Source organism: Cotesia glomerata, linkage group LG2, assembly GCF_020080835.1.
Source record: "Cotesia glomerata isolate CgM1 linkage group LG2, MPM_Cglom_v2.3, whole genome shotgun sequence".
NCBI lineage: Eukaryota > Metazoa > Arthropoda > Insecta > Hymenoptera > Braconidae > Cotesia > Cotesia glomerata.
Window position 1 is genome coordinate 18,566,238 of NC_058159.1, and position 27,471 is coordinate 18,593,708.

The window sequence follows — 27,471 nt, forward strand, 5'->3', positions numbered from 1 at the left end:
ATCATTCTTCTCTCTCGGTGTGTATATTCTATTGTTAGCATGTAGAAAAACATAATGGAATGCGAATAAAACGTTATGTCATAATTTATAAGTGATCAACAAATAAATTTCGGAGATTTAAAATTAAACACGAAGAAACATAAGTTTTTTTTATTTATATAGAAGACAGAAGATAAAAAAAATCTAGCATGTGAAACTAATTATGGGGATTGATTTTTTTTAGAGAGCACAATAATTTTATTTTCATTATGTTTAATAACTATTTTAGGCTCTTTATTTTTGGTATTTTGTTGATACTATATAAATCAATTTTTACATCAAATTGAATGTGAATTTTAATTATTTTGTTAACGGCGTGATGTACATCCACCCTCCATCCTTCATTTCTTTGAAAAACTAAAAAATTACAATGATTACAAAATAGTACTCATAGGATACAGAATGATAATATATATTCCATATAATGACACGTGGAACTTACTTTAATCTCCCACAATAAATTAGATTCTTTGCGAAGTTTTGCTTCGTCCCGCTGTTTTTGTTCAATATAACATTTGGCTGCAGTCGCCTTATCCATGTCATTAATTTTCAAGCCAACGGTTACTTCTCTCCATACTTTGCGAGATTCGTTATCATTTTGCTCACAAATTGGCTTCACCATTTTTTTTACAACAGGAATTGTAGTCACATCAGCGAATAACTCGGTTTGCTAAAAAAAAATTTTAATTTGGATTATTTCAATAATGATGTTTCTAATGAACACCTTAAAGTAAAGCTTTGTTGACTTTATCATGAAAAAATAGACTGTTTAAGAATTTCAGATTGGATATAATAACTTTGGTGATTTAATGGATTGTATACAGTGAAATCTCTCCAACTTCGACTGAGGGGGATCCTAGATTCAAAGAATTGTTGGAGAATAAACAGCGGTAGACAAGCTCTTCCGGTATTCTTTAGTACAAAATGATAGGAAGTTGAAGTCAGAAAATTAAGAAGTTGAGGAGACCACTGTAGTGGAAAAAAATAATCAGAAAAACTACTGATCCTCTAACAAGGAAACTCTCTCCGGTGTCCCCCTCCGATTTTGATGAAACTGAGATATGTTATTCTCCGTCGAAATCTAAGAGACACGTATTTTTTTTTATCTGCGGAAAAACATTTCTAGGGGGTGAAACTACCCCTCAAAAGTTAGCCTCCAAAGGGGTGTTTTTCAAGTTTCGCATACTTGCAGTTTAAATAATCGAATGGGACCAATTGCATAATTTTCAGGGTGGAAAATCATGAAAAATGCTTTTGGTTTTATAATAAAACAATGGATAGAACAAAAGTTATGAGGGTTGAAAATCACAAAACTTTTATAAAAAAAAAACTATTCGATGGATTTCAACGAAACCAACGGCAATCGGAAGAGGAAAAAAAAGTAGAGAATACGTCTTTCGGGGTTTTTCCGAAAAATTAAGTTTAGGGGGTGAACATCCCTTAAGCATATCTACAGTGACCACCCAGAAAATATCGTTTTTATATTAATTTTGATATGAATTCATCAATAATAATTTTTTCGTACATTTCTAGCATTTAGAAAATAATAATAATATTATATCTTAATATTTTACTTACTTGTTTACTTCGCATCCCAAACTTTATTTTGTGTATCGGGACATCAAATATTACAAATGTCATTTAATGTGAATCTGCTTTGGAAAAAAAAAAAAAAAGAAAAAATGCTTATGATGATTTATTATAATCATAATAATCATTCATCGTTATCTCATACAAAAAAAGAGATAATTATATTTTTAGTATATATAAGTCAGTAATGTGAAAAACAACATAGTATAAATAAATGTATCATTTCGAGATTAGTTTAGTTACTGCGATGTACTTCATCTTTTATAATTCAATATTATAATCGTGTTTTTTTTTTTTTTTTTTTTAATAAGTGAATAATTTAAAATTGTACGAAAATCTTTATTTTAGTACATAGAGCAAAATGAAAGTCAATCCTATAAATGTTATAAGACTACTCTTAACAACATTTCAAGTCATGAACATTCCAGAATCGCCAGTAAATGACGAAGAAATACAAATCAAAGAAAGCTTTTGAAAATATTTTTACTCAATGCTATGAACGAATACTCCGGAGTCGAAATGGTCGAAGAAAGTTCTTTGCATTTCCAAGAACCGTATAAAGATTGGACGATGGAAGTCGTGGAAGATAAAGAGTGGGCAAATGCACTAGTTGATCAAGAAACACCTATCGACGAATGCACTAAGGATGTTGAAGATTTATCTTATGAATATAAATTGAAAGCCGTCGAGTACTGGCGTAGTGGTAAAAAAAGAAATTTAAGTTTAGACAGTGTTAGACAAAAATTTAGAAAGGTACAATCTGTGCGACAGTTACGAAGATGGGCTCATACTTTAAATCAGGGAGGGACTTATAAGGAAAAATTAGCAAGAATTTGTGAATATACATTACAAAATTTCAAAGCAGCTATAGATGCAGGTTTAATCGTACATGATTGTGACATAAAAAGATGGGCCTTACAAGCTCAAAAAGAAATTGGTGCGGAAGATTTCCGTTTTAAAGCATCAACAAAGTGGATCGCGTCATTTAAAAGAGCACATCGCATCGTATCAAGAAAAATAAATAAGTTTATCACGTCCAAAACCATTGAAGATAGTAAATCATTAAAACAGCAAGCTTAGGAATTCGTCAATAATGTAAAACAAAAAATTAAAATTTATGAATTAGCAAACGTATATAATTCAGATCAAAGTGGTTTTCAGTTGGAAATGCATTCCGGTCGAACTTTAGCTGTTGAAGGAGAGAAGCAAGTAGAATGTCTTGTACAATCTGTTACTTCTACTACTCATAGTTACACAGTTCAACCAACTGTATCCGCTGATGGAAAGCTTTTATCCCCACTTTTTTTGGTTCTAAAAAAACCAAGTGGTAAATTTGAACCAATAGTTGAAACAACACTTTTTAGACCTCATAATGTATACATAGAAGCATCAAAATCAGGAAAACTTACATCAGGTACGAATTATTCTTTATTTTTTTTTCTGGTTTGCGCATAAGTTATTGTTGATACAAATAGTTCATATTTTTTATTTTTCAGATCATTTCAAAATTTGGTTGGAGAGGGTGTTTTTGCCAAATGTGGGCCCAAAATCTTTATTACTAATTGACTCATGGACTGGGCATTGTCCTCAAGTTGTACAAAGCGTTAAACCAACAAATAAAGATACTGAAGTAATGATCTTACCAAAAGGTACAACTGGGAAAATTCAACCGCTTGATGTTTTTGGATTCCGAGTATGGAAAAATTTTGTTCGATATTTTTCGGATCGTACAGTTTTGATGAATTTGGACATAAACTTGCATTTACGAAATAACATTATAAAATTACAATCACTTACACATATCCAATTGTCATCTCCTCGGTACATAAATTTATTCAAGTACTCGTGGTACAAAAGTGGCTACACAGAAGTAAAACCAGATGAGTTCGAAAATCCTGTGGATTTTGCATTTCACGGATCATGCAATTCTCATTGTGAGGTTCCTGGTTGTCAAAATATAGCAATTATCCGCTGTTCATGGTGCAAAAAGTCGTTGTGTTTTCAACATTTTTTTCATGAACATCACGATTGCAAAACATATATTGAATAGATCTGCATATGACAAAATGATGAATTTAAGTATTAAATTTCATAAACATCAGAAATATTAAATATTTTTGTCAAAAATCATTTGTAAATTATTTTTAAATTTAATTTGATTATAGTAAAGCATATATTGTAAGCATTTTTCTTTTTTCTTTTTTTTCCAAAACAGATTCACATTACATGACATTTATAATATTTGATGTCCCGATACACAAAATAAAGTTTGGGATGAGAAGTAAACAAGTAAGTAAAATATTAAGATATAATATTATTATTATTTTCTAAATGCTAGAAATGTACGAACAAATTATTATTGATGAATTCATATCGAAATTAATATAATGAACGATATTTGATTGGTGGTCAATGTAGATATGCTTAAGGACTGTTCACCCCTAAACTTAATTTTTCGGAAAACCCCGAAAGACGTATTCTCTACTTTTTTTTCCTCTTCCGATTGCCGTTGGTTTCATTGAAATCCATCGAATAGTTTTTTTTTTATAAAAGTTTTGTGATTTTCAACCCTCATAACTTTTGTTCTATCCATTGTTTTATTATAAAACCAAAAGCATTTTTCATGATTTTCCACCCTGAAAATTATGCAATTGGTCCCATTCGATTATTTAAACTGCAAGTATGCGAAACTTGAAAAACACCCCTTTGGAGGCTAAACTTTGAGGGGTAGTTTCACCCCCTAGAAATGTTTTTCCGCAGATAAAAAAAAATACGTGTCTCTTAGATTTCGACGGAGAATAACATATCTCAGTTTCATCAAAATCGGAGGGGGACACCGGAGAGAGTTTCCGTGTAAGTCATGCCTAGAAACTCTTTTGCTATTTTAAACTAGCTTCTTTCTTCTTATTTAATCCTTTAGCGCCTGGAAGTTTTAAGCCGCTCCCGTGTTTGACTAGTGAGGAGATCGCCAATTACAACGCACCTCGAGCTTGTGTGAGTAAAAGGTACGAACGGTAATAATCCCGTGAGTACACGTCCACTGATTTTGACCCTGCTTGACGGATATTGATAGTGCCGTAGTTGAAAAATTTGTTTATACCGAATTTCTGTGAATTCTTATATTTTTGATAATTCTACCCGCACTTGCGACGGTAAAGAGTGGGATTTCAAGGCCAAGCTCTGAAGGGTTGATAGTTAACGTGTATGTTTAAAAACAAAAGTTCAAAATAAAGAAAAAAGGAAAAAAAGTTGACTTTGCAGGCCATGCCTGGAACTTTCACAATATTCGAAACGCTCGAAAATTTTTCATCAAGAAATTTTTTTTTTCGAGCTCAAGAAAACAAGAATACAACTTTTATTTATTTTCAAGCTTTTTGAACTCAAAAATCTAATGGTTGTTGGAGACACTTTTTTGAAAATTTTAAATCGTGATAGCTCCCAAACGAATCAACCGTTTTTATGCGTTTTGCATCATGGGGTGAAACCAATAACTTCCCAATTTTTGAAAATAATTCATTTTCTTATCAAGCAGTTAAAAAGAAACGTGCATACAATAACAATTATTTATAGCTGATGTAAAGTGACTGTCACTAATTATGGTGTCTATAAAAATAAAGCTTTACTTTTGAAAATGCAACATATCCACTCTTATAATTTAGATGAAAAATATGAAAATATACACAATAAGACAAACTATTCGTAACGTGATTGGTCAAATATATCATAAGTATGAAAATATAGATAATTCCATACTAAATTCACACGCGCGCTTGCGCGCGCAACGTATACTAGTTTATATCAAAATTTAAATAAAATAAACCCTTACACCATCGCTATATTTAGCTTCCATGATACCGCTCCAATCTCCATTTATCACTAAAAATGGTTTTTTCTCGCTTGGTTGAGTCACTTGACAAACAATGCGGTTTCGTTTTCCACCATAAAAAGGTTTTGTCAGAAAATCTATTGTCGCTTGATAACCAGTTTGAGCACATGTTATAGTTGTAGTACCTCCCAATTCGATCCAAGGTACAGTCAATATAGATCTTCCATAACCATTTGGAAAAGTCAAAACATACTCCTCACCATACTCTAGTAAGTTAATCCACCCTTTTCCGATATTATGTACTCCTATACTTAGTCCTAAGAACTTACTTTTTGTCCATACATGAGCATTAAAACATATTTTTTTATCACGATGCTCAGCATAAAATGCACTTACTGTAAAAAAAATCGAATAGTTTATATTTGAAACCACAACGTTCATTCAGTTAAAAGTATGGATAATGCTTACCAGGTGGATGATGTGAAACTTGTTCAGCAATAAAACAAAGCTGATCGTTTTGACACCAAGGTACCGGACCATCACTAGCAGCATTAACCGATGTTCTTGTTGTTTCGTTTCGATGACTGTTATTAGATTTCCCAGCATCCCAGTAGCAACGGAATATCTCTCCTAATATTGGATTGTAAGGTTTTTTTGCAACACCAGATTTACGACCAGCATGAAAACTGCATAAGTACCATCGTACCACTTGAACCATTCTTTCTTTTGGAGTTGATAAATCGGCAATGCTGATAATCGATTAATACGAGTTATTATTTATCTACGAATAATCTCAATAACTTGTGATAATATTCTATACGTAAAATGTAAAAATTTATTCGAATAAATACCGTAAAAAATGCTCTGGATGTGCAAAATAATCTGCATACATTTCTAAGAGTGATCTTCGTTCAAGAATAAATGTAGGTAAAGCAACTTTTGTTAAATCCATCCCAATTTTTACTTGCGATAAGAGATGAGATACGACTGATCCATGACTTTCCATCGAATCCACTACGATGAAAAAAATGTATTTAAGATATTTCTTTTAATTTTATAAATTCAATCATTTGCAAATGATTGATAAAAATTATAAATAGTTACTTTCTGGTTCACTTTCTTCTTCGTATAGCGCTGAAATAAATAAAAGCAAGAATTACTCTAACTTAGAGAATACTGCAGTTATTCATATTTTATTATCATATATTATCATAAACAATGAAAATGACAATGAAAATTGTTTATTTTCTTCTTTTATTTACTAATTAAATTCAATTGAGAGAACTTTGAATTTAATTGAGAGAACTTTGAATTTAATTGAGAGAATACTAATTTTGAATTTTTATAATATTAATTTTGAACATACCATCATAATCCAAGGATCCGTCTGCTGTAGTTGGGGGATTTCCATGGGGCTTACGAAATTCGTCATGATTAGGTACTTCCCCAACTGTTGAAAGACTAGTCTTAGCACTATGATCACTGTTAAAAAATTGAAAATTTTCAACAAGTTAATATTTTGAAAAAAAAGAAATGAATAAATAATTATTTCATCAATTTAAAAGATAATCAAAAAGTTTAAAGATTAAAGTAAATTTTATGCCTTCGGTAATGATTTTGTGACGATGACATTGTAGAGATATCCTCTGTCGCGTCGTAATAATCTTCATCTTCATCTGATGAAGAATATGAAAAATCCGGAACCAATAGATTTCGAGCTACACATAAGAACAATTTTTAATTAAAAAGTGTAACCTATTGATCTTTATATATATATATATATATATATATATATATATATATATATATATATATATATATATATATATATATATATATATAGATAAATACATAAATATTAGTACTACAATGATGTATGATTGTCGGATAAATATTATTCTTTATTATGATTTTAATTAATTCACCTTTTTATTTAATTTTGGTAGTTTATATAGTTAAAATATAGTAAGTGAGTTATTTTTTTTCATAAAAAAAAAATTAGGAAAACGGTTGACCCTAAAGGCCATCCCTGCAACTTCCCGCTAATTCCGTTAATACCTGGCCGCTTTTTTGAGCTCTTCGAGCTCAAAAGTACAATCTGTGTGTTGTTTTAAGCTCCCCGAGCTCAAAAAGATACCTTTTCTATGCTTTTGAGCTCTTTGAGCTCAAAAGTCTGATAGAAGTTTCATAGAACACCATTTTTTGAATGTTCATACCGCAATAACTTTTGAATAAATGAACCGATTTTTACGCGGTTGGCGGCATTCTACGTAGTTTTTTAAGCCTTATGAATAATTTTTAAGTTTCAATTGGTCAAACTAGAAATTTCGGAGTAACTCTGAAAAAACACTTTTTTCGGTTTTCTTTCGTTCACGATATCTCTCGAACGAATCAACCGATTTTGACCGGATTGGCGGCGATCGACGTGGTTTTTCGAGGTTGAGAGCTGATTAGTTTTTGGAATCGATCGGTTGAACCGTTTAAAAGTTATCCCAAAAAAACCACTTCAGAAAAAAATTTTTTTCCTACTTTTTTTTAGATTTCTCCAAATTTCTCAAAATCTATCGGTCCGAATCAGTTCAAATTAACAGGAAATCTAAGTTTGGCGAAGCCTTTTCAAATGGCACCAACCCCGATAAAATCGGTTCAACCGTTCAAAAGTTATAAGAGGTTTACACACACACACACACAAACACACACAAACAGACCCGCACACACACACACACACCTCTCGGGGCAGAAGAGATACTGCTACCGGGCGCGTCTCCCCGAGCGGATGGGAGAACGCTCGCTGTCCTTGGATGACACTTAATCTCTTAGTTGATGAGGTACAGCGGGTAGGAGCCAAGCAAAATAACCAAACAAAATAAGCTCCCGTGGACAAAACTCCCTTTTAATGGGTTGGTCACACTAACTGACCTAGCAAGACGATTGGTTCCTGCTGTAACTCACTGGGAGTGTCCGGAACCTGTATCGTAGTTTCCGACGATGCAGGCCACGGCTGATGTGAGCTTGCTCTGCCGAGGTGAAGGTTGCAGCAGTGGATCAGGAGCCAGCCACTTCGGGCCTTGATCAGGAAGTACGCAGTGAGTGCTAGAGATCGGAATCTTCACCGCTCCGAGCGAGTCTAGTCCGTCCGTGTATTCCGGGACTGGCTAAGTGTCGGCTAGGCCTCAGGGAACTGGGGTAGGAGTACTATCTCCGAGGGTACACCCGTTCCTAGTTATGGCAACCCGCTCCACTCCGTACGATGCGCTGGTAAATCAAAAAAGTATGAGTAAAGATATGGAAACAAACAAGAGTCAAAACGGGGCTCACGCCCAGCAAGCAGCTATCGTAGCAAGCGCTGAGATGAAGAGGGCACAAGCACTGGAACACCTTGATAAGCTTACTAGAGAGCTGCATGAGTTTGTTAAGTCTAAAGTCAACATCCACAAAGAGATCAAGACGAAGACAACCGGCGTAGTCAACGCCCTTCAAAGGTTCAGAACACTTGATGACGGATGGCAGGCACAACAACGGCAAACTCCCAATGTCACACCGAAGAAGAGCAGACAACCTGCTGCAGACACCGTCGAAGAGATGGACACCGGTGCCGAAGGCGATAGTGAATCTGTAACAGAAGACAGAAGCGACACTGGTGTCAGGTCTGGGAAGAGGAAAGACCGTAACTCCCCTGACCCAACGGTCAACCAAGTAATGAAGAAAAAGGACACAAAACCAAGTCCTCCGAAAGAAGTGGCGGCACGGAGTGCCAAAAATAAGGAGGTCGACGCGTGGCAAAAAGTAGAATCGAAGAAGAGAAGGCCGGAGCAGGATCACCTCCCAAAGCAATTGCCGAAGGAGCCACGACCGGAACCTAAGCGGAAAAAATCGCGCAAATGGATCAGACCTGACGCGCTGATAATCCGCCCTGCCGAAAAAGAGAAGTATTCCGAGATATTGCGCCGCATAAAGCGTGATGTCCCAGCAGACCAGGTTCGAAATACTGTCGAGAAGATCCGCAGGACAATGACCGGAGATATGCTGATCACGTTGTCAAGGAAAAGTGCTGACAAAGGCCAAGCCTTGCAGAGGACCATCACAGGAATTCTTCAAGACGATGCTAAGGTAGTCTGTAAAGGTCCACAGGAGACCATTGAGATTCGAGACATCGACGAAGAAACGACGAAGGAAGAGATCCAGGCCGCCCTGAAAGAGGAAGTTGGAAAAGATCATGAGATACTTCTGGAAGGAATAAAAATCCGTAAGGCTTTCAGAGGTACGCAGACGGCTGCAGTCACTTTCCCTATGACCATCGCGCGAAAATTAGTGGAAGGAACCGGCAAGATCCATGTCGGGTGGGTTAACTGCCGAATCAAAGCGACGACGAGACCTATCCAATGCTTTAAATGCTGGCATTTTGGACATGTTGGGCCCCAATGTAAAAGCCAAGTAGACCGATCTAAACTCTGCATCAGATGTGGACAAGAAGGGCATCGTATCGCGGACTGTAAAAATTCTGCCAAGTGTGCAATATGTGCTGACCAGCAAGGAGCAAAGGACGTGGCTCACCATGCCGGCACCTACAGATGCCCGGTATATCAGGAGGCGCTCCAGAAGTTGACGAACAAACAAGCATGAGGATATTGCAGCTCAACCTCAATCATTGTGAAGCAGCGCATGACCTGCTCATGCAATCTGTGCGAGAATTAGAGCTGGACTTGGTACTGATAGCAGAGCCATATAAACACCTGAGTACCCAACCCTGGGAATCTGACAGCACATCCAAAGCTGTCATCTGGTCATGTGGCAAGCTTTCTTTCCAAAATGCAGTCGACAACAGCAATGCCGGCTTTGTAGCAGTATCAGTAGAAGGCATCCGCTTCTATAGCTGCTACGCACCACCTAGCCTCTCCATTGTTGACTTCACTGATTTCCTGGATCGACTAACCGAAGATGCGAAGCAATACCATCCAGTAGCGATAGCCGGAGACTTCAACTCCTGGGCAGTTGACTGGGGCAGCAAACATACAAACGCACGAGGGAAAGCACTACTGGAGGCCTTTACTACACTAGATGTGGTTTTGCTCAACAGTGGTGATACGCTGACCTACACCAAAGGTGATGCAAGCTCAATTGTAGACCTCACTTTTGTCAGTAATAGCCTTGCCAGAGGCGACTGCAACTGGAAAGTGTTGGACATCTACACTGCCAGCGACCATCATGCGATATTCTGGGAAATATCAAGCGACCAGAACCCCAAGAGACCAGTCAAGCAGTCTAACATCGTTGGTTGGAAGGTAAAATCTTTTGACCCAGAAGCATTACTAATAGCCCTCGATGGTGATCCGATCAACACTGGATGTGCAGAAGAACAGACTAAGGACCTGATGAGGAGAGTAACACATGCTTGTGATGCCAGTATGCCTCGTAAACGTGGCATAAATTCGAGACCTTCGGTGCATTGGTGGAACGACCACATCAGCGTCCTCCGTAAAGAGTGTCATAAGAAAAGAAGAATCTCTCAGCACGGCTATCAACGGCCCAACTCAGTGGAGCTGATCGCAGAGTACAAAAAGGCGCGTCGTGAACTGAATAAAGCCATCAAAGAGAGCAAAAGAAGATGCTGGAAAGAGCTTATATACGAGGTGGATAAAGACGTGTGGGGTAGGCCTTATAAGGTGGTTATGACCCACCTGAAAAAACAACAAATGCCATCACCTACGTGTCCTCAACTTCTTCAGAAAATCGTCACTGCACTGTTTCCACAGCAACGCAACTACGATTACCAGTTGGCGCCAGGCAAATTGGACGACATCCCACCTGTCACTGAAGAAGAACTGCTGGAGGCTTGTAACCGTGTAGGAAATAATAAAGCGCCGGGATTGGACGGAATCCCTAATTTAGCCTTGAAAACCATCATAAAAGCAGCTCCAACATTATTCCTAGACGCTTATAATGCATGCCTCAAGGAGGGGACTTTTCCTCGTAAGTGGAAACAGCAACGATTGGTACTGTTACCTAAAGGGAAGAAACCACCAGAAGAACCGTCATCTTACCGACCACTTTGCATGCTAGATACGGCGGGTAAGATACTTGAGCGCATAATTCATCAACGAATAGATGCAGTAGTCGACCCACTCCTGGCAGACAACCAGTATGGATTTCGGAAAGGACGATCAACCCTGGACGCGATCAATCTGGTTGTTAGCACGGCTAAAGAAGCGATCGCAGGAACCAGATGGAAGGGTGGCACAAAGAAGTATTGCCTGGTGGCGGCATTAGACATTAAAAACGCCTTCAATTCCGCCAACTGGAACTGCATCATGCAAGCTCTTCGAGAGAAAAACGTTCCAGAATACCTGTGTAGAATAGTGGCCAGCTATTTCACCGATAGAGTTCTTAAATACGACACGAAGAATGGTCTAAAAAAGTACGATATTACAGGAGGTGTACCCCAGGGCTCTGTACTTGGTCCACTGCTGTGGAATGTGTGTGTGTGTGTGTGTGTGTGTGTTTTTTTTTTTTTTTTTTTTTTTTATCTTAGGGAGGGGGGAATCCTTTTTACGGATTCCAGGCATAGCTGTTCGGCCTGGATATGTGGCGACTCGACGCAGCGTCATACTAACTCAACGCTAACGCCCCTACCCACTAAACCCTAAACCCCTTTTCCTTCTTTCCTCTAATCCCTCATGGAAACCGCCGTCAGGCATTACTTCGTGAAGGGAGGATCTAGCTACTGCTCTTCCTTCTGGTGGCTAAGGTGTTAACTATCTTCCTTCTATCTTCTGCTATTTGCTCTTTTTCTTTCGGTGGAACGCAAGTCTTTAAGGACTTCTGTTGCAAACGTGTTGGTAGCGTTCCAGGCAGCTTCTGATGACAACATTGCTTCTACTAGTGAATCTGGTTGCATTCTCTGGTTCAGGATCCTCTCCAGTTCTTCACGCTGTGGATCGAAACGAGGACATACAAAGAAGACGTGCTCCGCGTCTTCAGCAGCTCCTGGGCAGGACGGGCACTCCGACGAGTCATCGTGCTTAAAGCGGTGTAGATACTCTCGAAAACACCCATGTCCCGACAACATCTGCGTAAGATAGTAATTGACCTCACCGTGATTCCGGTTAAGCCAAATGTCGATCCGAGGTATGAGACGGTGCGTCCACCTACCCTTCTCTGCAGCATCCCATTGTAGTTGCCATCGGCCTATGCTCTTCTGCCGTTCTTCAATTCTAAGTTCTTCCGGGCTCAGTGCAGTTGACCTTTTTCGTAAAGGGCCCGTCTTTCCTCTGCTAGAACTCTAAGAGGTAGGGTTCCAGCAATGACGCACACTGCTTCTTCTGATATAGTGCGGAAGGCACTAGCTACTCGTAGGGCACTCAGTCGGTATATTGGTCCAGCTTTTCTCCATGATTCTTGGGTTTCCAGTGCATCAGCCCAAATGGATATTCCGTAAGTGAGCACTGATGTGACTACTGATGACAATAGTAGCCTCCTGCTCTGCATTGGGCCTCCGATGTTAGGCATCAGCCGTGCGAGACTAGCCCTCACTACTGACGCTTTGGCACTGATATGTTCCACCTGCTGTTTGAAGTTGAGTCGTGCATCCAGCATCACTCCCAGATAACGAATAAATGGTTGTGATGTGATTTCTTGTTCTCCGACTCTCAACTTGATGGTTTCTACCGTTTTTCTGCTGGTGATGAGCACTGCCTCGGTTTTATGCTTGGCTAGTTGCAAGTTCATCATGTCCATCCACAAATTGACTCGTCTGAATGTAATATCAAATGCCATTTCTATCTCTTCGAGGTGATTTGCGACGATCACGACAGCTACGTCATCCGCATATGCTACAAGTTTGACTTCCGTAGGCAATGCTATTCTCAGGAGGCCATCATACATGATGTTCCATAGCAGAGGACCTAAGACTGATCCCTGTGGCACTCCTCCGGAGATTTCGTACACTTCCGTACCATTCGTCGCGTCATATTTCAGGAGCCTGTTCGTGAAGTAGCTCGCTACTATTCTGCGAAGGTATCCTAGTATGTTTTTTTCTTCTAGAGCCCGCATAACGCAGTCCCAGTTAGCGGAGTTGAAGGCATTCTTGATGTCCAAAGCAGCCACCAAGCAGTATTTCTTCTTTCCACCTTTCCATCTCGTTCCGGCGATTGCATCCTTGGCTATATCAACAACCAATTTGATAGCATCCAGAGTTGACCGTCCTTTTCGGAAACCAAACTGGTTCTCTGCTAGGAGTGGATCGACTAAAGCCTCTATTCTCTGATGAATTATGCGCTCGAATATCTTGCCGGCCATGTCTAACATGCAGAGTGGTCGGTAGGATGACGGTTCTTCCGGCGGCTTTTTCCCCTTCGGAAGTAACACTAGCCGTTGCTGTTTCCACTTCTGGGGAAAAGTCCCTTCCTTCAGGCATGTATCGTAAACGTCCAGGAATAATGTTGGTGCTGCCCTAAGGATTGATTTCAGGGCAATATTAGGAATTCCGTCCAATCCCGGCGCCTTATTATTCCCTACTCGATTTCCTGCCTCTATCAACTCGTCCAACGTGATAGTTGGGATGTCTTCAGAATTGAGCTGCTCCAACTTGCAGGTGAATACCAGCTGTTGGGGAAACAACGTAGTAACAATCTTCTCTAGGAGTTGTGGACACGTAGGTGATGGCATTGGTTGGCATTTCAAGTGGGTCATAACCACCTTATACGGTCTGCCCCATGGATCTTTCTCGACTTCTGCGACCAGTTCCTTCCAGCAACGTCTTTTGCTTTCTTTGATGGCTCTGTTCAGTTCTCGACGGGCCTTTTTATACTCTGCCAACAGCTCTGCCCCGTAGTGTGTGTGTGTGTGTGTGTGTGTGTGTGTGTGTGTGTGTGTGTGTGTGTGTGTGTGTGTGTGTGTGTGTGTGTGTGTGCGTGTGCGTGTGCGCGCGTGTGCGTGTGTGTGTGCGCGCGCGCGCGCGCGTGTGTGTGTGTGTGTGTGTGTGTGTGTGTGTGTGTGTGTGTGTGTGTGTGTGTGTGTGTGTGTGTGTGTGAAAGTATGTGAACCGTTTATAATTTTTGAACGGCTTGACCGATTTCATCGCGGTTGATGCCATTCGAAAGAGCTTGACCAAACTTAGATTTTGAAAACTATTTGGACCGATTCAGATCAATAGATTTTGATAAATCTTAAAAAAACTGAAAAAAAAATTTTTTTCAAATGTGGTTTTTTTGGAATAACTTTTAAACGGCTTAAAGGTTCAATTCCAAAAACTAATCAGCTCTTAACCTCAAAAAACCACGTCGATCGCCACTAGTCCGGTCAAAATCGGTTGATTCATTCGAGAGATATCGTGAACGAAAGAAAACCAAAAAAAGTGTTTTTTCGGAATAACTGCAAAATTCCTAGCGCGATCAATTCAAAATTTGAGATTCTTTGTGAGGCTTGAAAAACTGCGTCGAATGCTTCTAACCGCGTAAAAATCGGTTTATTCATTCAAAAGTTATTGTGGTTTAAAAATTAAAAAAATAGTGTCTTATCAAATCTCTATCAGACTTTTGAGCTCGAAGAGCTTTAAAGGATAGGAAAGCAATCTCTTTGAGCTCGGAGAGCTCAAAATAACCCATAAATTGTATTTTTGAGCTCAAAGAGCTCAAAAACGTCATTGGTGCAATTTTAAGCGCCTAAGTATGGAATTAGCGGGAAGTTGCAGGGATGGCCTTCAGGGTCAACCGTTTTCCTAATTTTTTTTTTGTCGTTTTGACGCTACAAATTTTTGATTTTTAAACCTAAATTAGCCCGGTAAATCTTCTCACCTTCTCTACTTTGGCTATAAGAAAAAATCTCACATTTAACTAACATACGATATAAACAAATACAGCGACTGAGCGTCTAATGAAAACACTTGAATTACGTCGTACAGAACTGAACAGTGCAATTTTTCTATCCTTTAATATTCTGGCAATCAGATACCGCCAAGATAAAAATATTTTTTTTATCTCATAAATAGAAAAGAAACGTTTTTATCGTACAGTCGAGAAAAAATATAAAATTTCAGGACGATAAAAAAAATTTCAAGTTACTTTTCTATTTTAATTTCAAAAAATATTTAAGATCGAAGAAGAGCGTGCGAAATTCTCATAGCTGAAGTATTAAAAAGTTGAAAAACTTCATAAATTAACTTATGCGGAGCATAGGTGATATCGATAGCTCCTACTATATATATATATATATATATATATATATATATATATATATATATATATATATATATATATATATATATATATATATATATATATATATATATATATATATATATATATATATATATTAGGGTGGCCCAAAAACACCGACTATTTTTTTTTCAAGTCTCGTGTGAAAAAATGTTAGTTTTTGATGTTTTAAGTTCCCTCTCCAAAAGACAGCTCAAAAAAAACTTTTTAAGAGGTCACTCCAAATTTTTTAAAATTTCAAAAATCGTCAAAAATCGAATTTTTCTTTTTTTTAATCTTTTTTCTCGTTACGGTATAATTTTATAGACTAAAAAAGAAAATGAGATTCTGAAAATTTCAGTTCAAAATTTAAATTTTGAAAGGTCGCTCATAATTTTTTTATTTTTCTTTAATTAGTCATATCGCCGACTTTAACTGTTGGCAGTGGTACGGTGGGGTCTTTTTGGTTTGTAAAAATCTTAACCTACGCGGCAAGGGTCAAATCTGAACCAAGCTGGTTTCTAAGACCAGCTAGGAATTCAAACCCACGCTTGGCAGTTGATTAAATAAAATTATTAAATTAAAAAAAATTATTTTTTCTATATTGTGCTTGATTTTTAGTTCATCTCGTGATGTATTTTTATCGATTATTGTACTACATAAAAAAAAAAAAAAAAAAAATGCATGGAATTTTAATTTGACTAGAAAAAGGTCGCTCGAAAAAATCTAAACTAATACCCTAGTAAATTGAAAAAAATTATGGGCAACCTTTTAAAATTTAAATTTTGAACTGAAATTTTCAGAATCTCATTTTTTTTAGTCTATAAAATCATACCGTAACGAGAAAAAAAATTAAGAAAATAAAAAAATTCGATTTTTGACGATTTTTGAAATTTTAAAAAATTTGGAGTGACCTCTTAAAAAATTTTTTTTAAGCTGTCTTTTGGAGAGGGCTCTTAAAACATCAAAAACTAACATTTTTTCACTCGAGACTAGAAAAAAAAAAATAGTCGGTTTTTTTGGGCCACCCTAATATCTAATATATAAAATTCTCGTGTCACAATGTTCGTTCCCATACTCCTCCGAAACGGCTTGACCGATTCTCGTGAAATTTTTAATGCATATTCAGTAAGCCTGAGAATCGGCTAATATCTATTTTTCTAACCTCTAAGTGATAAGGGGTGTTCACCCTAAAAATTTTTTTTTTATTTTTTTATTATGTGGCATCAAAAAATACATACAACTCTAAATTTGCACTTTTTTATCACCAACCCTTGCTTTTTAATAGTCATTTTCATAATTTTATCATTTTCTATCCCGCTCGATAACATCAATTATTATCACTTGGTAAGTTATCCCCTCCATGTGTCTACCGGTGTCACTTCTCACCCTGTAAACAGCACGGAGTAGGGATTTTACCTCTACAGTTTTCGGCTATTATTAGTGTTTATGCTTCAAGCGTAGTAGTTAAACATTTTTACTATCTCAGTGTAACTCTCATATCAAATATATTCTCGAGTAACTTTATTATTTATTTATTAATAACTAATATTATTGAATATAATTAATTATTAATAACTAATAAAATTATTAATTTTGAATGTAAATCGCACGATCAGTTAATTAAGTGACTTACATAACCTCTAAAATACTCATCACGTGTCACGAGTTCTCGCAAACAACGGCTATTGAGTTGTAAGTATAAATTATTTTTTACGTTTATTATAAAATCAAAAATTATTCTTTCTTATTTATAACGAAAATATGGTTGGGAATGGTGAAAAACGAATTCGGTGAAAATTAGATTTTTATTACAATTGGGAAATTTTTTTTTGTGTTTACTTATAACAGCTCTAACTTCGACAGAATTTTTTTTTTCACTATTTCTAACAATATGTATTTTCGATATAATTAAGAAACATAAAATTTTTCGCTTTCGTGAAACTATCTAATTTTTACATGTATATTTAATGTAATCAAAGATAAAATAAATGATTAATATAATAATTAAATATAATAATTCAATAATTCAATCAGTTCTATTCATGTGTGTTTTGTATTGTACAGTGAACAATGTCAACAAAACGCAAAGGGGCCAATTTGAGCCGTGATACAAATAAATCTAGAAGCATTCGAAATAGAAGAGCCCAAAGAACCGAAGAACAAGTTCAGGAAGAAAATACTGGAGCGCGTGTGAGAATGGCGCAATTGCGTCAAGAACAATCAGACGATACACGAGCTGAACGCAATGAAGTCATGAGATTAGAGCAACGACAATCACACCGTTTTACTGTCAATAGACGCAGAGCGAATAAATGTTAAGACGTTGTTGATGAGTGATCGAGAGTGATCAATGAGTGATCGATGAGTGATCAAGTTTGTTTGTATTAGCTAAAGACGGGCTAACAAAAAATATTGTTCACGCTGCAGCATTAAGAGATTAATATTATGTAATTAATTAATTATATAAATAATTTTTACTTTTAATAAATTAAAACAATTAATGTTTGGTGTTTTGTTATTTTTAAACAACATTCCCTCATCGTTCACAGCGCTCCAGGCCTTTTTCACTCATATTCCACATCCTTATACACTTCCAATAAGTTAGTAATTTTTTTTCTACACTAGAAATTCTCTAGAAATTATTCACATGGCAAAACGACGTTTGCCGGGTCAGCTAGTATATATATATATATATATATATATATATATATATGAGATTCCCACCTATATATTGACTCATCACGATATCTCTGGAACCATAAGGCGTAGCGACTTGAAATTTGGTAGTAATATTCCTTTCGCCGAGTAGAGGTCAGCTAAGAACGGATTTTACGAAATTCCACCCACAAGGGGGGTTACGGGGGCGTTAACAATAGAAAATTCCCATTTTTAACCTATAGCTCCTATCGACTTCAAATTTGGTAGGAATCTCCTATATGTGATGTAGAAATGATCTAAGAGCGGATTTTACGACAATCTACTCCCAATATGGATTGCGGGGGTGGACGTTAACAATGAAAATTAAAAATTTCCGACTTCTAGCTCCTACAGACTCCTAATTTTGTATGAATTTTGTGTAAGTGATGTAAAAATAATTTATGAACGAATTTTACGATATTCCACTCCACAGAGGAATGCGGGGGTGGGTCTTAACAATGAAAATTTCAAATTTTTTAGCTGTAGCTCCTAAAGGCTCAAAATTTGATAAGTATCTGCTATATGCGAGGTAGAAATGATCTAAGAGTGGATTTTATGACAATCTACTCCCAATATGGATTGCGGGGGTGGGCGTTAACAATGAAAATTTTAAATTTCCGAGCTACAGCTCCGACAGACTCATAATTTTGTATGAATTTTCTGTAAGTAATGTAAAAATAATTTATGAACGAATTTTACGATATCCATCCCCACAGGGGGGTGCGGGGGTGGGTTTTAACAATTAAAATTTTAAATTTTCGAGCTGTAGCTCCTATAAGCTCCAAATTTGAAAAGAATCTGCTATATGCGATAAACTGAAACTAAGGAAACGACCCAAAGTCGAAGAAAGTATTTACTAGCGTTATAGATTGAAATATAGATTAACTATCAAGTTGAAATACTAAAATAAAACAATAAATTATAAAATTAGTGTAAGAAAAGTAGATTTAAGCGAAAGATGTATCAGAGTTTGTTAGACAAGCTGGAACCATAAGGCGTAGAGATTTGAAATTTTGTAGGAATATTCCTTTCGCCGAGTAGAGGTCAGCTAAGAACGGATTTTACGAAATTCCACCCACAAGGGGGGTTGCGGGGACATTGATAATGGAAAATTCCCATTTTTAAACTATAGCTCCTATCTACTCCAAATTTAGTAGGAATCTCCTATATGTGATATAGAAATTATCTATGAGCGGATTTTATGATCTCATCCCCAATAAAGATTGCGGGGTAGAGGTTAACAATGAAAATAAAAAATTTCTAAACTATAGCTCCTATAGGTTTCAAATTTGATAGGAATCATTTATATGTGATCCAGAAATGATCTAATAGTGGATTTTATAACAACCTCCTCCAAATATGGATTGCGGGGGTGGGTGCTAACAATGAAAATTTTAAATTTCTAAGCTAAAGCTCCCATAGGCTCTAAATTTGGTAAGAATCTGCTATATTTGAGGTAGAAATGATCTAAGAGCGTATTTAATGATAACCTACTCCAAATATGGATTTCGGGGGTGGGTGTTAACAATTACAATTTTAAATTTCCGAGCTATAGCTCCTACAGACTCCAAATTCGGTGAGAGTCTTCTATGTGTGATGTAGAAGTGATCTAAATTAGGATTTCAATAAATTCTAACTTCAATAGCGATTGCGGGGGTGAGTGTTAGAATTTTCAATTTCAATTTCCAAACTGTAACTTTTATAGACTCTAAATTTGGTAGAAATCTTCCGGTATAATTTTCCTGTCAAGTTCAGATAAGAATGGATTTTATTAAATTCCTCCCCCAAAGGGGTTTGCGACGGCGTTAACAATGAAAAATTCCCGTTCTTAAACTATAGTTTCTATCGACTCCAAATTTGGTAGGAATCTTCTGTAAGAGATATAGAAATAATCTATAAACGAATTTTACGATATCTCACCCCATAGGGGTTGCGGGGATGGGTATAAACAATGAAAATTTTGAATTTTAAAGTTGTAGCTCTTACAGACTCCAAATTTTGTAGGAACTTTCTGTAAGTGATGGAAAAATAATTTATGAACGAATTCTACGATATTCTACCTCAAAGAGAATTGCGGGGGCGTTAACAATAAAAAATTCCCGTTTGTAAACTACAGCTCCCATATATTCCAAATTGGGTAAGAATTTTCTGTAAGAGATGTAGAAATAATATACGAACGAATTTCACGATGGTTCACCTCACAGGGGTTTGTGGGGGTAGTTGTTAACAAATAAAATTTTTATTTTTCAAGCTATAGCTCCTACAGACCCCAAATTAAGTAAGAGTCTTCTACATATAATATAGAAATTATTTAAGAATGGACTTTACAACGAATTACCTCCAATAAGGATCGCAGGGGTGGGTGTTAACAATAAAAAATCTTAATTTCCAAAATATAGCTTCTAAAAACTCTAAATTTGGTCAAAATCTTTTATTTCTCATGTAGAGATCATCTCACAATGAACTTCAATAAAGACTATTTCCGATAGGAATTGCGGGGATGGGTGCTAAAATCTAAAATTTTAATTTCCAAACTGTAACTTCTACAGACTCTAAATTTGGTGAGAATCTTTGTGTATGATGTCAAGTTCAGCTAAGAATGGATTTTCTCGAATTCTAACCCTACAAGGGATTGCGGGGGTGTTAACAATGAAAATCTCTCATTTCAAAACAAAAGTTTCTATGGACTTGAAGTTTTGTTGAAACCTTTTGTTTATAATGTAGAAATTTTCTCGAATAGGATCTTATGAAATTCCTCTCCCATATAAGAGTGTGGGAGTGATAATTGTCAAAAAATTCATATTCTTTAAATACAGTTCCTACAAATATAAAATTTGATAGAATCTCAAGAGAAACAGGAACTTACGGGAATGGCCTCCAAGGCCAACGGATTTAAATATTTTCCTTTTTTAATAATTATATTTTCTCACAACAATCGTCTCTTTGGCAGCGGCAAAAAAAGTCATTGTAAGGTTTCCAAAATTTAACTTAAAATGTAGCTATTCACTCAACGGACTAAGAATTTTACATACATTTTATTTTTGCTGATCACATAACTCATGAATTGTTCTTATTACCGGATCGCGGGAACGTAACAGATTGAAATGAATGCATTTTCTAAGCACTTGAGATGTGAAAAAGGAATTTGGCTATTTATTCTAAGAGAATTCGTTAAAAACATTTACAAATAAGTTTCTATGAAAAATTGATGTCACGGAGGAAATTTAAATTAACGGCAAAATTCGTCACGCTTTAAGCTAGCCAAATTTCAATTTCACTTATGAGACGCTCAATTACTTTAACTGAAACTTTCAATGATCATTTCAAATTTTTTTCTTCGTTTCAGTCATTATTCATTTTTGGAAAAAAACCACTGGAATGTCATAGTGATTGCACATTAAAATTTACAATGAATATTAGCTAGAATAATCACAGGGATAAAAGGTACGGGCCAATCTGATGAAATTTGAAATCTGTACAAATCTAAACATTACTCCCATTAAATTTCGTCTAGATCTCTAAAAATACAATTCTATGAAGTGCCCAGCGGAGCGGGCGGGTAACAGCTAGTATATATATATATATATATATATATATATATATATATAGCATATATATATATATATATATATATATATATATATATATATATATATATATATATATATATATATATATATATATACATATAAGCGAAATACCACTGACTCATCACCAGATCTCCGAAACTATTGGACCGATTCATTTGAAATTTGGCATAGGTACTCCTTTTTCACCGTAGACGAGAGATAAGAAGGGATTTTGCGCAATTCCTAGCCAAAATCGATTTTTCGTCAACCATCACGTATGCTACCCCCTCCCCTCCCTCTCATTCTTCCCCTCCCCTCCCGTGCCTTCTTCCTCCTTCCCTATCTCGCTCTCTTTTTTTTTGGGGGGAAAAATATCATTTTGATTCTCCAATCTAAGAAACCATCAGTGGCAACTATCAATTATAGAACTCAACCCCACTGTATCCTCCCCCACAACCGTTGCCATGGTAATCGTTGCAATGATTAGCGTTGCTATGGTAACCGTTGCCATGATAACCGTGGCCATGGTAACCGTTGCCATGGTAACCGTTGCCATGGTTACCGTTGCCATAGTTACCGTTGCAATGGCTACCGTTGCCATGGTTATCGTTGTCATGGTTATCTTTGTCATGGTTATCGTTGCCATGGTTATCGTTGCCATGGTTGCCGTTGCCATAGTTACCGTTACCATGGTGAGTGTTGCCATGGTTACCGTTACCGTGGTTACCGTTGCCGTGGTTACCGTTGCTATGGTTATCGTTGCTATAATAACTGTCAAAATAAATAAATTGTAATAACAAATTCAGTTGTCAACTAAATTCAGAGAAATCATTAGAAAAAAAGTAGAAAGTTACTAAATACTAATATTCTATATAATTATTCAATAGTATTATTCTGTACAATGTTAGGCAAATACATATTGATTTCAAATTTTATTGATTGATTGTTGGGACAGTAGGAATTTATAATTATACACTTTTTAAGAAATAATAGCTAAATCATTAATAACTGAAATAGCTCATATGTATTGGAATGATCATGAAGGATGAACTAACTCCATTATATCATAACACAGCTAAATATAACATAAATATTATTAAGTTGATTTTGTTAAATGATTATACTGATTTTAATGATTAAAATTGAAATGGTAAATTGTGTCTGATGTATCTTATCTAAAATTTCACGACGATATAGTTGAATTATCATAAAGCAACGGTCGATTTGAGTTAATCTATATATATACAGGAGATCCCATTTTTGAACTCACTTATCACGAAATCTCAGAAACTATTAGGTCGATTGAATTGAAATTTGGTAGGGATATTCTTTTTACCGAGAAGAAGTCAGCTAAGAACGGATTTAACGAAATTCCACCCACAATGGGGGTTGCGGGGGCGTTAACAATCAAAAATTCCCATTTTTAAACTATAGCTCCTATCGACTCCAAATTTAGTAAGAATCTTCGGTAAGAGATCTAAAAATAATCTATGAACGAACTTTACGATATTACATCCCACAGAGGGTTGCGGGGGTGGGTAATAACAATGAAAATTTTTAATTTTCAAGCTATAGCTCTTACAGATTCCAAATTTCATAGGAAATTTCTGTACGTAATATAAAAATAATTTATGAACGAATTTTACGATATCCTACCCCAAAGAGGATTGTGGGGGCGTTAACAATACAAAATCCGTTTTCAAACTATAGCTCCAATAGACTCCAAACTGGGTAGGAATTTTCTGTAAGAGATGTAGAAATAATATAGGAACGAATTTTACGATAGCTCACCCCACAGGGGTTTGCGAAGGTGGGTATTTACAATTAAAATTTTTAATTTCAAAGCTATAGCTCCTATAGACTTCAAATTTGATAGGAGTCTTCTATATGAGATATAGAAATAAAAAATGTTCATTTCTAAAATATAGCTTCTGAAAACTCTAAATTTGGTAGAAATCTTTTATTTCTCTTGTAGAGATCATCTCAAAATGTATTTCAATAAAGTTTACTTCCGATAGGAATCGCGGGGGTGGGTGTTGAAATCTAAAATTTTAATTTCCAAACTGTAACTTTGACAGATTTCAAATTTGGTGGGAGTCTTCATGTATCATGTCAAGTTCAGCTAAGAATGAATTTTATCAAATTCCAACCCCAAAGGGACTGCGGAGGCGTTAACAATAAAAATCTTTCTTTTCAAAACAATAGTTTCTATGTACTCGAAGTTTTGTTGGAATATTTTATTTTTGATGTAAAAATCATTTCGAATAGGATCTTACAAAATTTATCTCTCACATAAGAGTGCGGGAGTGATAGTTGTCAAAAAATTCATATTCTTCAAATATATTTCCTAGAGATATAAAATTTGATAGAATCTTAAGAGAAACAGGTAATTACAGGGATGGCCTCCAAGGTCAATGGATTAAAATATTTTCCTTTTTTAATAATTATATTTTCTTACCACAATCGTCTCTTTGGCAGCGGCGAAAAAGTCATTGTAAGGTTTCTAAAATTTAACTTTACATGTAGCTATATAGTCAGCGGACTAAGTATTTTGCATACATTTTATTTTTGCTGATCACATAACCAATGAATTGTTCTTATAACGGGATTGCGGGAATGTAACAGATCAAAATGAAAACATTTTTTAAACACTTGAGATGTGGAAAAGAAATTTGGCTATTCATTTTAAGAGATTTCATAAAATCAAAAATTAAAATCGTAAATCCAAAAATGATTATTTATTTTTGGAGAAAGCCAAGGGAATGTTACAGTGATTTCACATTGAAACTTACAATGGATATTCGCTAGAATTATGATATGGATAAAAGGTACAGGCCAATCCGATAGAATTTCGAATCTGTGCAAGTCAGAGCAATACTCCAATTGAATTTCAAGTCTAGATCTCAATATACAATTCTATAAAGTGCCCAGCGGAGTGGGCGGGTAACAGCTAGTATATATATATATATATATATATACGATATAAGATATAAGATATTCAATTATAAGTTTAATCAGTCATGTAGTTTTCAAAGTAGAAGATTTTGAAATTTTAAAAATCCTAAAAATACACTTTTTTACAGTTTATCGAATAACTTTTGAATGCGACATTGTATTGAATTTATGAAAAATACACCTGAAAGCTCTTCAAATAAGCTTCAATTTTCATAATTTGTTGAATATGTCAAATAAAAATTACATTCAAAATTACAAAATCTAATATCGTTTTATGAAATTTGTTGTTGCTTTGGTTTTTTTTCTCGAAATTACTGAAATTTTAAAACTTTCAATCGATAAAACGCCTTTAAGCTTATTATTTTTGTTGAAGTATGAAATCTACTTCCATTTCGGTTGCCGAATGGCCTTTTTTAACAGAAGTATTTATTTTATTTTCCTAATATAAAATTGTAAAAATATAAAGATATACGTACCATTCGGAACGTTAGATCTAGGTTCAAGACATTCCGAACCTAACTCAATACCTGTTTGCACAGCAGATTCTGGCTCCCTTTCTGAATCTCATAACAAAATAATTTGTATTAAAACATCAAAACTATATACGATAGCTTTAGTTGTATTACATATAGAAAAAATACCATGTGTAGAGGTTGTAAGTACGCATCGATCATTAGGATTAGTAGGTCCATTGTAAATACCATTCACAGGAATGGCAGTATTCTGAAACAGATCTCATTGATATTACGGGTGTTAAAAAGTTTATAACTTAATAATGATTTGATAATATTTTAATTCTAATGAAATATAAAGTGAAATAATAGATTGCCGCTATGAAATACTTTCTATGTTAATTTAATGATCAAAAGAAGTAAAACTTGAAAGATATTTATAAGCGACAAAAAAAAAAAAAGATTTACCTTTGCTATTTGTAATTGAACGATTGTATGTTTGATGGAATTAAGCACAGAGTTAGCGTGGACTAAAATAACACCATACTTTTCTTGTTTATTATTATCCTTTTCTGTTTCATTACTCGGCTGGCCTTCTATTAATACTATTTGATCAATAAGCAATTGTAAAAACGCATCGGCTTCGGATACTTTTCGGTCAAAATCATGCTTGGATAATGAACTTTTTGGATCCCAACGCTAATAAAAATTATAAATATTTATTACTTATTCATTAAAATAACGTTAACAGCCAATAGTTCTAATGCATAAATTTTCTCTTTTTTACTAACGATCAAGTATTTTTAATAGAAAATTCTAGGTTATTGTTATGAAGCTTTTTGAACTCAAAAAGGATCAATTGAAAATATAAAACGGCTCTGCTCACGTACATTTGTACGTGAGCAGCCGTTTTATAATTTCAATTATCAACCACTGAACCGCTTAAAAATTTTATATTATCAATTAGTAAAAGTGACAAAATCAATATATATGTCTCAAATATTTGATATTATTTATTTACTGCATAATAAGTATTTACAAATAATATTGATTAGAAACTATTAAAAAGTATTAAAAAGTACTTGGCTTATGAAATACCAAAAATATCAAAAAAGTAACCTAGTATACATTTTTGGTCTCAGCAGTGAAGTTTGATGTACACTTATTGCACATTTTTTGTGAATATTATACTACTATTGACTGACACTAAATATTTTTAATTAAGTTGTAAATAAAAACAATATTTCTATAATAAGGTTTTTTTTTACAAAAGCTTAGATAGTCCTCATAGTTTTTTATAGTCAGTCCCAGTCCTTGAAACCGCTATTCATTGATTTCTATGAATTTTACTGATAAAATAGGAAGTAGTTCCGAATTTAACGAATATAAGAATCTCTATATTCGAATTACAAATTCGTTATCGCATAAAGGATAAAATATTACTTGCTACTACCGTATGCGAATGACGTAAAATAGTATCTTCGAGAGCTCGAACCCAACGTTCTCGTTCATCACTATTACGAGTTTGGAAATGGAAAGTTTTTGGATCATCTTTCGATGAAGAAGTTGTGATAGTAAATGTACTGTCATCTTCATCATCTATTCCAATTACAGCACCTCGTAATCGGACACAACCACGGCGGGCACCTCGCATCATTTTTTCTTTACTCTATTGATAGAATTTAATAAATTTTACTAAAGAAAAATTAAAGAAAATTATAAATTAGTAAAAAAATATCTTACAGTATAATATGATAATAGACCAGCATTGTCATCAAGAACAAACCAACGATATTGCCATCCATTAACAACATTGGTCCATTTACTAAGTGATCCTTCCATTCTTGATATTATGTATATAGACTTTTTCAAATTAATAAAACTTAAAAATGATATCCTGTCATTTTGTAAGACCCTGTTAATGACATCTATAAATTTAAGATATCAACAGTAATCCAATTATTTATAATTATTCATAAAAAGCAATTATTTAGTATACACATAAGACGTCTACACTAGCACAAGATAAATATGATTTGTTATTCATTTACTATTTACTAATGACAAATTGTTGCTATGATAGAGGACACTGAAAACTCGCAGCTATGGAAGCCCGGTAGTGACATGTTATACGAATGATAGTAGCACTG

General features: G+C 35.2%; 2 protein-coding genes across 6 annotated transcripts; one reads left to right on the forward strand and one right to left on the reverse strand.

Annotated features, from left to right (window-relative positions):
- On the reverse strand, positions 1-27,471 carry LOC123258674 (oxysterol-binding protein-related protein 9). Of its 5 annotated transcripts, XM_044718830.1 has the most exons (14): positions 27,373-27,471; positions 27,065-27,249; positions 26,775-26,990; positions 25,790-26,020; positions 25,511-25,592; positions 25,346-25,432; positions 7,059-7,173; positions 6,822-6,940; positions 6,560-6,589; positions 6,307-6,469; positions 5,924-6,204; positions 5,456-5,850; positions 482-709; positions 1-396 (listed from the first exon to the last, which is right to left on the reverse strand). In XM_044718830.1, exons 2-14 carry the CDS (start codon positions 27,161-27,163, stop codon positions 340-342), a joined length of 2,103 nt encoding a protein of 700 aa, XP_044574765.1. In that variant the 5' UTR covers positions 27,164-27,249; positions 27,373-27,471; the 3' UTR covers positions 1-339. The 5 variants fall into 5 exon arrangements, with proteins under 5 accessions (XP_044574765.1, XP_044574767.1, XP_044574764.1 ...); XM_044718832.1 differs by having other exon boundaries at positions 25,346-25,426; positions 27,065-27,459; XM_044718829.1 differs by having other exon boundaries at positions 27,065-27,458.
- On the forward strand, positions 8,885-10,092 carry LOC123258676. Its single transcript, XM_044718835.1, has 2 exons — positions 8,885-8,965; positions 9,024-10,092. The coding sequence occupies exons 1-2, from the start codon at positions 8,959-8,961 to the stop codon at positions 10,076-10,078; spliced, it is 1,062 nt and encodes a 353-aa protein (XP_044574770.1). The 5' UTR covers positions 8,885-8,958; the 3' UTR covers positions 10,079-10,092.

Bases quoted from the DNA above. Each gene is read 5' to 3' on its own strand.
- LOC123258674 (XM_044718830.1), bottom strand. From the start codon at position 27,163: ATGGAAGGATCACTTAGTAAATGGACCAATGTTGTTAATGGATGGCAA. The intron at 26,021-26,774 runs GTAGTAGCAAGT...AATTTTTATTAG, and splicing joins TTTTACGTCATTCGCATACG to CGTTGGGATCCAAAAAGTTC. The intron at 397-481 runs GTAAGTTCCACG...GTAATTTTTTAG, and splicing joins ATTTATTGTGGGAGATTAAA to TTTTTCAAAGAAATGAAGGA.